Source organism: Phalacrocorax carbo, chromosome 3 (genome assembly GCF_963921805.1).
Source record: "Phalacrocorax carbo chromosome 3, bPhaCar2.1, whole genome shotgun sequence".
In the NCBI taxonomy this organism is placed as follows: Eukaryota; Metazoa; Chordata; class Aves; order Suliformes; family Phalacrocoracidae; genus Phalacrocorax; species Phalacrocorax carbo.
The window spans coordinates 105,202,634-105,215,032 of record NC_087515.1 but is presented as its reverse complement, the minus strand read 5'-3'; the positions used below and the strand labels follow the sequence as shown (position 1 = coordinate 105,215,032).

The window sequence follows — 12,399 nt, the reverse complement described above, 5'->3', positions numbered from 1 at the left end:
ATCTATTCCATACGTCACTTTTCACCTTAAAATAAACAGAGTCAAAAAGGAAAACAATACTCAACCAAGCAACAAAAAAGGATTGGGTTGCCATTCTTTTTCTTTTGCAGTTTATCTTTAAATCTAATGTGTAAACACTATAAAAACACCAAGGTAAATTTGCAAAGGCCTGTTCCCTCTTTAGTGATATAATTGTGAATGTCTGCCTCTTCCAAAATTAAATATCTGACTAAATAACCTGCTATTTATAGTACAGATGTTCTTACTGATGGTTCAACTTTTATAAATGATCTTGCTTACATTGCTCTTGATTCAAAGTACTGTATAAACCTCCATTGTGTGACATTCCTGCTGTATTTACTACAGCAAATCATGACCTAAAATTTTAGGAACCATAGAAGAAACAATTATAGAGTCTGATTAACTACTTCATACAGTTCTCTTGACAATTCTAACCAGATACTGGAAAATGTAAATACAAAACCAAACCAATCAATAGCCTTTTCTTTTAATTTCAAATAGAGAGGAAGTAGGAACTGTTGTTTCACAGGTACAAAGCTTAAAAATAAGATTAAAAGAATGGTGAAGAATTAAGCTTCTTGTAATAACAGATAAGGTAACAAGAGCAGAATAACGGTAAAATGGAGATCTAAATGTAATTATCACAATTAAGTATATTTAAATTATATTATTATTAAAAATATATAATAATGCCTTATTTACTCTTGAATGACTAACCAAAAATTAAGCCTGTAAATGTTATAGAGGCAACGTGAACTTGGAAAGTGGCAAGCTAAGTACCTCTCTGCTTCCCAAATCACCTTGCCTCCAGCAGGTGTGCCAAGTACTGTAGTGCGCTCCCATTCCTTCCACCATTACTTAAAAAAAAAATCCATCACTTTTTTGTTATGCTTTTATGCTAGCTGGTTTGGGTAAGAATGTGCATGCAGGGTTATAAATTACAGAGGGAAGACAAATCTAAAAAGCAGATTCTGCAGGTATCTCAAAACAATTTCAAGGTTTCATCTCTTACAGAGTGAGTTTTTTAGCCTGGGCTCAGCACCTTCCTTTTTCTACACTCACAGATCTTCCCCATTTGTAATAAACTGCATAGTTTTGGTGGAAGCCAGCTGCACCAGGAAGTATTTCAGCATGCCATACATTTTCCTTATATTTTCGGCTTCCATTTTAGTGAATTTACCATATTACATATCTTCCAGAGAAAAAAGGGATTACTTCCCTAGAGCTGCACAAAATTTTAACTGATGCTTCCCCTCCTAGTTTCACTATACTATACAGATACTCACTAGAGAAAGGAAGAGATCATGTGCAGTTAGGAAACTTACTATTTAGATTAAAATTATGCTAGTGTCTCTATAATATTCAAAGACCTTAAAAGAATACTGCTGTGCTGTAACTCAATAGCTCTTTTCTACTAAGATTTAGCAAAAAGCCTTAAACCACAAGACAGAAAACATACAAGTAACACTAGGCAAATAGCTTACACAAGTAAGCTCGTATGCTAAAGGCAATATTAAGAATTCTTCTGAAAGCTTCTAGCACTTTTTAAAAGCAAAGAAAATTTGTATCTGCAAATGAAATCTAGTTGTGACAAAACTACAATTTGCAAAATTTTGCACATAGGCATAGCTGGAGAAGGGGAGGGTTGTGGGAGGGCTGTAATTAATTTCAATAGGGTCTTCATTATGAGGAAGCCTGCTGGCTCAGTCACAGCTGCCACAGTATCAATAGCCTTTTTGGGACCTTGTATTTTTCCTACTTTCATGATGTTGCTTTCCCTCATTAAGATTCAAATCCAATTGTTTATGCTGCTGCTCACTGTTACTCTTCTTTCATGCTGATTATTTCCATTGAATCTCATGTAAAATGTACAGAAGTTTAGAGAAAAATGCAGGCACTGGCTGTTAGCGAAGCGGAAAAAGCAAAACAGTTGTTTGTTCCTAAAACATAGCCATAAGGATTGCATATCTTTCTCCAGTCCCCCAGTTTTATTATTAGTTGTGACTAGTGCCATAATAATTGATGAATTGAGCCTAGCAATTAGACACACCACTTCTTCACAACTGCAAAACATGCTTTCATAAACGCAAAGGTGTAAAATAATTTCTCATTCCTCAGAAATGAGTCTCCTTAAGAATTTGATACTTACAAAATAGATTCTTTACAGTAACACTATTTTTGCAACCATGATATTACTTCCTTACTTTAAATTCATTACAGAAGGCCCACTCCCTTCACTGCCACACATCTGAGGGTTATCACGTGACAGATTCTCTTAGTTCCTTCTTCCACACTCTCAATCCATCTATTAGGTTCTGCAGTTGCCTTTTCCCTATGAAAAGCTAAATTAATCTCAGGTATGCTTGAAAACAATGTCCCTTTCCCCCGCTTCTTAGTTTAGTTTGTTTGTAGTAATACTTCAAAGGCTGCTTGCAAGGTAGAGTTACTGCTCTTATTAACTAGGTTTTTTTTCCTGACTGCTAATAGTTCTTCTTATAGTTCTTAAGTCCCCAAAACAATGATCATTATTATGTTGTGCACCCTGATCTTCTATTTCAGTAAGAAGAGAAACTCTCAAGAGGTTAGACAGATAGTGCATGGATGGTACAGGAAAGGCGTGAGATCTCTGAAAATCATCTTCCTAAATGGCGTTTAGCATGACTAAATGGGAGATAGCTGGTGCTTGATGAACTGCTCTTCTACAAAATTCTTAGTATTCCTTTCTCTACTTAATTTATATTAACAATTATTAGCCACCAAAATTAACACACACAACCTTTACATTGCTTATCAAGTCCAAACACAAAAAAACGCAAATACTGACAACAGACAGTAAGTATCACCTCTCTCTCTCTCTCTCTCTCACTATTTCAATCCAGTATTGAAATACTGGTAACCAATCTTTTTCTTAATAAGGGACATATTTTTTAACACTATTTAGGTAGACTATTTACATGTTTTCATATCACCACAACACCATATTCACATGCAGCTTGTTGAAGAAGTAAAGGATTTTTCCTCTCCAGTTTTCCATTTATTTGTACATGAAGAAAAGCATAATAATAAGAGTCATGAACTCAAGGAAATTGTAAACCTACTAATTGTGCACTGAATTGCAGCTGGGGTACTGCATATTATTTCAGGGTCAAAAATTCTCACCCTTGAGTACTTCTGTGTAAATCTAAGGGTTATCCCTCCCACTACATTGCAAAGGCCTTGCTCCAGCTCTGGTAAGACAAGATAGCAGGTTGCAGAGAGAAGTATTAATTGGAGAAGTATTAATGTGGAGATCTTTGGCAAACTGGGAAAAAGCAGAGTCCAAGTCTTGTGCTTACTTTGAACTTGCATTGGAAATGTTACACATACTCAAAATGCACATTATAATAAATTTTTGTCTTTTTGTCTATTATTGTCTATTACAAGTCCTAATTTGATGTTAAATAGTATGTAGAATCATAGAATATCTCAAGTTGGAAGGAACCCATGAGGATTATCAAGTCCAACTGCATTCTCCTTGCAGGACTACCTAAAACTAAAGCAAACAACTAAAAGCATCATCCAGACACTTCTTGAATTCTGACAGGCTTGGTGCTGTGACCACTTTCCTGGGGAGCCTCTTCCAGGAAATGATTAACCTCTCAGTGAAGAGCCGTCTCCTGGTGTCCAGTCTGAGCTTCCCCTGATGCAGCTTCATTCCATTTCCTCATGTCCTGTTGCTGGTCACCAGAGAGAGGAGATCAGCACCTCCCCTTCTGCTGCCCCCCTTGAGCAAGTTGTAGACTGCGATGAGGTCAGCCTTCTCTTTGCCAAGCTGAACAAACCAAGTGACCTCAAGTCCAAGCTGCTTCTCACAAGTCTTGCCCTTGAGACCTTTCAGCATCTTCAACATGCCGTCCACCCAAACCTCCAGATCTCTTTCCATGGGCCTGCTCTCCAGCCTCTCATTCCCAGTTTGTATGTATAACCAGGATTGCCAGATCCCAGGTATAGAATCCTGCATTTGCTCTTGTTAAATTTCATATGGTTAGTGATTGCCCAGCTCTCTAGCCTACCCAGTTCTCTCTGTAATGCCTCTTTACCTTTGAAGGAGTCCACAGCTCCTCTTAGTTTAGTCTTGTCAGCAAAGTATATTCAATTCATGTGTCCAGATCATTAATAAAACCATTAAAGAGCATTGGACCTAAAATTGAGCCCTGTGGAACCTCACTGGTTACTGGCCACCAGCCTGATATAACCCCATTTACTATAACATTTTGAGCCTGACCCATCAGCCAGTTGCTCACCCAACGTATTATGGACTTGTCTAGCTGTGTGCTGGACAGTTTATCCAGAAGGATACTGTGAGAGACAGCATCAAAAGTTTTGCTAAAATCAAACCCCACAACATCTAATAGTTTCTTTTGGTCAGCTAGATGGGTGACCTTTTCATAGAAGGAGATTAACTTGGTTAAGCAGGACTTTCCCCTCAAGAACCTGTGCTACGACCAATGACTGCATTGTCTCTCAAATGCTTTTCAGGAACTCCCAGAATAACCTTCTCCATAATTTTACCAGGCACTGAAGTAAGATTTACAGGCCTGTAATTACCAGGGTCTTCCTTCTTTCCCTTCTTGAAAATTGGGACAATATTTGTCATCTTCCAGTTGACCAGGACCTCTCCAGGCTCCTGAGACCATTGAAAAATAATGGGGAGAGGTCCCATGATGACACTGACCAGCTCTTTCAGTACCCTGGGATGAAGCCCATAGGGTCCCATGGATTTATGTGCATCCAGGTGGAGCACCAAGTCATGAACATGTTCAGGGTCAGCTGGGAGTTTATCATCTCCCCAGTCACAGTCTTCCAACACAGGGCTCCAGAGGTCCCAGGGCCCATCACTGGTGTTGAAGACAGAGGTGAAGAAGGCATTAAAACATCTCCACATTATCTGCATCCCCATCTGTGAGGTGATCGACCTTGTCAAGCAATGGACCAATGTTATCTCTGACCCTCATTTTGCTGTTAACATATTTTAAAAAGCCCTTTATTTGTCCTTCACAGTGCTGGCCAGCTTGAACTCTAACTGAGCTTTGCCCACATAAATTTTCTCCCTACAGTGGTGAACAGCATCTCTGCGGTCTTGTTTCACCTGTCGTTGCTTCCAACGTCCATACACTTTCCTACAAGAAGATACCTGCTCAGCCAAGCTGGCTTTCTGCCCGACTTGCTCGATTTCTGACACTTTGTAATTTCTTGCTCTTAAGACATGGCTCTTAAAAAGTGGCGAGCATTCACAGACCTCAATACTTTCAAAAGCAGATTCCCAGGTGACCTTCCTAAGCAGCTTCTTCAGTAGTCTGAAGTCGCCCCCCCCATATCCAGAGTCAAAGTTTTGCTGGCAATTTTTCTCCTATCTACAACGATTTGAAACTCAACTACTTCATGGTTACTGTGACCAAGACAGCCACTAATCACCACTTTACCCAGGAGTCCCTCTCTCTTTACAAACAACAAATCCAGGAGGGCACCTTTCCTATTCAGTTCCCTTAGTACCTGCACCAAGAAGTTATCTTCAACATGCTTTTTCAACATGCTTCAGGAATTTCCTGGACCTGTTTGTGTCCGCTGTATGATATTCCCATTTGATGTCTGGGAAGTTAAAATAACGCATAAGGACAAGGTCTGTTGATCTATAGACACCTCTTAATTCCTTGTAGAATAATTAATCAGTGTTGTTGTCCTGGCTGTGTGGTTGATAGTAGACTCCCATAACAATATCCGCTTTATTTGTTTCCCCCTTCATCCTTACTCAGAGGTTGTCAACTGTGTCATCACCAACTGTAAGCACCATACAATCCAACCCCTCACTTATACACAGTGACACACCCCCACCTTACCTGCCTTGCCCATCCCACCTGAAAGGCCTATAACTATCCATCACAGCATCCTATTCACAGGACTTATCCCATCAGGTTTTGTTTATACTAATGACTGGGTTAAAGCTTCTAGTTCCTCTTGCTTCTTCCTCATGATGCACACATTAGTATAAAGATATTTCAAATGTGCTCCAGTGTACTCAGCGCATTGTGGAACAGACTGAAGAACCTCGCTAGAACACCATCCCTCAAACATTGGCATGATGCCCCCAGCTTATCTCTAGCTAGCCCAAGTTTATCTCTTTCTCCCTTCAAATCTAGTTAAAAGCTCTTTCAATGAGTCCTCCTAACTCCTGAGCAAAGATACTTTTCCCGCTTTGAGACAGGTGTACCCCGTCTGCTGCCAGCAGGCCTGGGTGTCATGTAGACCAACCCATGATCAAAATCCCCATAATTTTCCCAGTGGCACCAGTCTCAGAGCCATAAACTATATGTAACCACAAAGTATAATTTAATGGAAATCATTATTAGCTACCTGAGTAGCGGATCTTGAATCCTTTCTTGCTGGTTGCATGATCAGTTGACCAGCGAAGATATAGCAGATTCATTTTGCTTGTAAAGTTCAGTTGTCCAGTTTGGTTTCCACTTAAAGCGACAAGGAGAGGGCTTTGTCCAGAAGAACCTTCAGAGATGAATAAAGAAGCAAGTGAAGTTTTAAAGTACTACCAGTTTAAGTAATCCCTTCCATATTTTAACTCATCTGTGAATGTGAATATACAAGGAAAGCTTAGGAAATAATGCAACACATTGTTGCCCGTGAAATAACTAACAAATCTCTATTTAAACTATCCATCCAGTTTTAAGTTTTCCCTAGAGGGCACAATAAAAAATCTTGGTACAAACAAACAAATACAAAACAATGAGTGTTTTTGTAATAAACACTGAAAAATTAGTGGTTTTTTTAAAAAAAATAATTTCTATTTGGAAGAATTACTTTGAATGAGGTTATGTTTCTGCTCCTTGTTCTTTTACATCTATTATTTATTTCAACTCTTTTCCAGCTAGTGAGTGGCAGCAAATCTATAAATTCCTTGACATTGTGCAGCTAATATAACTTTGAACACTGCCATATTACATAATGAACACAGCTAAAAAATGCCCTGTCACATATAAGATCATAACAGCTTCACTGTGGAATACACATATGTACAAGTGCTACATACTTTATTAGGACTCAGTCCTGTTAAAAGACAGTGTGCTTATTATAGTATCGTTTTAGTGTAAAAAAAAATATACACTTATGGTAAATACAGGATGCTGAAAAAGTATGTCCTGGCATTAGACCAATATCTTCACCACAATAAAATCCAATAAAACCCTAGAAGCACAGATAATTATTTGGGGGCTAACTATACAATAAAACAACATAGATGCAAGAGAAAAAAAATAATCCAAGTATCAAACCAGTCTCCTAGTGAAAGCTTCCTAACACATGAAATGTCATCTTCTTCCTCCATATGAAGGTTATGTTTTCTCCAGCTGAACTCCTCCCTTTCATATGATTTTGCTCTCTGTTTTTCAATTTTAGGAAAACCACGTTCAATCAACATTATCTTGGCCACAACAGCTATTTCAAATAAAGAGGCTGCTTCATTCATTTTTGCTGAGTTTGAGCAGCTGCAGCCTGATCAGCTCTTCTTATGTTACATGAAAACACAAAAATAAAATTGATTCAAAGGACACCTAAAATTGAATGCGATCTTTGTCAACCTTCTCCCCTTCCAGTCCAACAAAAAATAAGTATATTTTCTGATCCAGACAATGCAGGTACAGAAAGGAAGGCTATAAAAGCCACAACAAATCATAAAGATTAAGACAACCTCCCAGTCCTTAGGAACTGTATTTCAGTCACCATAATGACAGCTCTAAACTAAATAAGTATTGCTAAACAAACTTTAAATAATAAATGCATATACAAAATATGAACAAATAAACATAGCTTTAGGCACAGGTTTCCCAGCATGCCCTTATCAAAATGCTTTGTGGCTTGTCTGTTTTTTGTATTAGGGAGTCAGTGTTGGTGATTACAGCGTAGGATAAACAGTGAGGAATGCTGAGGTCAATTCCTATTTTTGCTTGAAAAAATTATTTAGAACACGACAATTCCTTTAGTTTCTCTGTGCTTCACCCTGAGTTTTGAAAATCTGTTTAACACTCTTTACTTGTTACAGTTTAGAAAATATAAGCTCTTTCAAAATTCTCAAATAAAGGGGCTAAAAGAGTACAATTACAAATGAAGATCTAGTACATACAAAAAGGTAAGAATTTTTCCTTAGTAGTGATTATGAAATTAGTTTGCAGCACCACATACCACATCACACTTTTTAGCCATTGGGATATAGGAGGAATGATTCAATGCATTTTGGTTTTCTTGGTTTTTTTCCTGAAGTTGAGTTTCAGTTTCCGTACCTTACCTAGCAGGTACCTCTTCAGCTGATGCTTATGAAAGTCAGCAGCATGACTTAGATGTTCTTGAGTTTGATTTTCTTTTTTTAATTGTATTAGGGTTTGTCTATGTAAGGAAATAAATATTCAGCTTCTGGTGTGCTGACTTGTCATATGATGCTTTCCTGAATATTAGGTAAAAGTTGGTATTTCCATCTAATTTCAGTAACAGAATTTTGTTGGTTTATTTCAGGGAGGAAAAAAATATATAAAAAAAATAATTGCTGTATTAAATGAATGCTGTTCAGTATAAGTAGCCTGAATACATTTTCAAGTTCAAAAGTCTTCAGTAATTATATTTATGGTACATTTATGACTTCTCTGGTTTAAAATATAGATGGGATCTCCTAAGGGTCTGACTGATAAGTGGGAATGGCTAATGGGCTTGTTGCTCCCAGCTGACCAGGGGTAGCCTTATTGACTGGATGCCAATACTGATCATAATCCAGCTGCTGAAGCACCATAATTTACAACGTGGTCAGTTAGGTATAGTCACTATTTTGGTTTTCATTCCAAAGCTGCCTTTTAAATTAATCAGAGACCTGTGCCTTAGCAAATACTATTTCTCTAAAAATTGTATTGCCAATTTTTATATAGTTTGTGCATAAAGATTGGTGACATATCTTTACCTGGTGTAGCTAGACCCATGCAGTTCTACTAACTTAAATGAAGGTACGCTGTTTTGGACTACACAAGGTCCTGGGCTATGATATATATTTATTACAAAATGCAGTAGTACAGAGAAATACCTAAGCTAGCTCTGAACAAGCTTATCTGAGTTATATCCATCACTGGAAACAGTATAGCCACATCAGCATTGCCTTCTGCCCCAACAAACTCATCATGCTGAGATGTAGAACTAATTAGCCTAGCAAAGCACGCTGCTAATGTGGCCACAGGGACACAAGCAAGTATCTCTGCAAGGCACTGCAATGTACCATATTTAAATATCAACTTGTTGAGAGCTAGCTCAGGAATCTCTACATGGCACTGTATTTAGAGGTTATAAATATGCCATTATCTTTCTCATTTAAGTTTGCTGGTAGGTGGTAGAAAAAATTACTTCAGTAGAGCTGCACTACAGATGAATTTTTAAGAATGTGATTTCATGTCATGAAATGACAGTGCTTAAAAATGTAGTAACTATGATAATTCTTCTCACAAATCTATTCTTGATAACCTGGTTACATTAAATTTAAATGTAGAAGAAAGAAAACAAAAATGTTCATCAGGAACATTAAGCAGTTTCAACAGAAATTTTCAAAAGAAAACAAAGAAAGTGATCAGACCACTAGAAAAGTTCCAGGTGCGCTACATATTGTCTTGATGTTAAATACAAAATAGAGTGCAGGAAAAGACTCTTAATAGATTTTTCAGACCATTTTCTCCACTAACCTGACAAGGACCAACATACACATTATAAAGAAAAAACCTGACATTTTTAAAAGAATGAAAAATATTGTGGATTTTTCAGAATGCTGTTATCAAAAACTGAAAATATTTTAATAATTTTGGACACTAAAAACCTACTACTTAAATATAATACTGAGAAAAAGATACCTCAAAACATATGACCTTTTAATATTTTTCATGTTATTAAACTCCCATGGTGAACATACATCAGTTCTATCATAGTTAGCATACATTCTTGGTTAATTAGTGAAGATATGATAATGGTCTCCAAATGAATAAAAATATATTAAAGAACAATCAGGGACTAGTTATTCTCATCAATCAATGAGAACAGAACAAGTGATAATAAGCTAAAAATTCAGTAGGAGATAAGAATAACCTGTAATTAAACAGGGCCGTTTGTGAGGCTGCTGCTATCAGTAACACTCTAGAAATTAAGTTTTTGTCATTTCTCTACTCTTTGTCCCAAATCAGATGTCAAATTCTTTAACAGGACTATATTCAAACAAGGTACAGCACTGGTTCTGTTACGCTATGCAAAGTAGACTGGGTATTTGGACTCAAATTTGAGTATTTAGCCTCAGATAATTTTATTAAATTGGACAAATGGAACTATAACCCCAAAATATCTCCTCACCAGAAGTGATCCAATACAGATCAATTTCAGACACCTCCATACCTTTCCCAGGAAACAGAAAACTGTATGACTTTCATAGGAATGCTGCAGCTGCTACTGCTCTTCCTTTAACAGTACCTAAGAAAATTTAAAAGCTTCTTTGTCTTGAATACATCTATACAAACTTTCATTGGCTAACAAACTTAGACTTAATGCAAAAGTAATAGAAATACTGGACTATTTTTTCAGTTTCAGATTTATCAATGCATTATGAAACCAACAACTGGAAATCAAGGCCCATTTGACCTGATATTTTTTCTTTTGTGGTTAGATAGAACTTAAATCTCTCTTACCATCAAATACCTCCAGCTCATCAAACTGCTTTTCACTTTGAAACATTTCTACAAAGATGGAGATGTTATATCCTGGTTCAACCTTTATAGTCCAAGAACAGGTCTGAGAGTTTGGATAGGTGCCTGGGTAACCTGGACTGAGGATCACTCCTGATGATTCTGTACGGATTTCATTCGCTGGACATTGTGCTAAAAAGGACACAACAAGATGATCAACATGCATATCGAACAATGAAATAAAGTGTTTCCTTTACATGAAAAAATAGTATTATTTTTCAGATATATGGATGCTTCAAGTTCATTTTCCAAATGAAAACATGTTAAAATCATATTCTAGATGGAGGGGAGACTAAAGTTTCCTTTAACAGAATGAGAAACAGGACCACCTTTATAAACCTTACATTTATGAAACAGGATCCGAATCATAATAAAACATTAACCCAGCCCAATCCATTAGTCACAGCCCAAAGGGTTTACAGTCAAGGAATTCACAGATGTTGGTGTGATCATTCACATGCGTGAAGTAAAAATCCTGGTGAAACTTTTTATTTGGTAACCTAGTAGCTGTCTTCCATTTGAGTTCTCAGAAAAAAAACATCCACCTTTACCAAAGAAGTCTGTTACCTGAACATAGAAACATATTGGAGCTTCTAGGCACACCAGATCATTTGAAAACATACATGTTTTGCACAGGCAAAGGGTTTATTTTGAATACAGAATATTCCAAGTCATCCAAGTAAGAACTTCTCACGCAACCACTTCCCATGTTATTTAAACTCTGAACTCATAACATTTTACAGTTTGACCAGGTATTCATAGGCATTTATGATCTCTACATATGACAAGGAGTGTCCCTGTTGTGGTTTAGCCCCAGTCAACAGCTAAGCACCACACAGCTGCTCGCTCACTCCCCCCACCCCTGTGGGATGGGGGAGAGAATCAGAAGGGCTGAGGTAGGAAAGTGTGTGGGTTAAGAACAGTTTAAAAATTAAAATAAAACAGTAATAGTATTAATAATAATAACAATAATAATATAATGAAAAGGAAAATAATGAGAGAGAGAGAAAGAGGCGAAGCCTCAGGAGGGGGGAAAAATACAAAGAACAAGTGATGTAACCTGCTCACCACCCACTGACCAAAGCCACCAGTCCCCAAGCTGCGATCGCTGCTTCCCCCGGCCAACTCCCCCCAGTTAATATACTGGGCATGACATCATATGATATGGAATATCCCTTTGGCCAGTTTGGATGAGCTGTTTTGGTTGTGCCCCACACCCCCACCCCCTCCTGTCTTCTTGTGCACCCAGAAGAGCACAGGAGGCTAGAGAAGTCCTTGACTAGTGTAAGTACTACTCAGGAATAACTAAAATATGGGTGTGTTATCAATATTATTTACATACTAAGTCCAAAACACAGCACTATGCCAGCTACAGTGAAGAAAATTAACTCTATCCCAGCTAAAACTATGACAGTACTATACTAAAATGCTGTAAATTTTATATCCTAAATACTGTTTTTGATTAAGAAATGTTTTTACTGGTCACTGGTTTTCTTTAACATTTTACCTCGCATGCAGAACTGATTTTTTTTCATATCTGTTTGCTGTTGAAGTCTGACTCATTTTGTCTGGAGTTTCG

The 12,399-nt window shown here is 37.4% G+C and overlaps 1 protein-coding gene across 1 annotated transcript in view; it reads right to left on the bottom strand.

Moving 5' to 3' along the window:
* CSMD1 (CUB and Sushi multiple domains 1) overlaps positions 1–12,399 on the bottom strand; it is a 1,235,979-nt gene that overhangs the window by 102,512 nt on the left and 1,121,068 nt on the right. Inside the window, exons 47-48 of the mRNA XM_064447944.1 lie at positions 10,764–10,952; positions 6,412–6,558 (exon numbers count right to left, since the gene is read on the bottom strand). Of these exons, the coding sequence (XP_064304014.1) occupies positions 6,412–6,558; positions 10,764–10,952 (336 nt within the window). The remainder of the gene's footprint in view (positions 1–6,411; positions 6,559–10,763; positions 10,953–12,399) is intronic.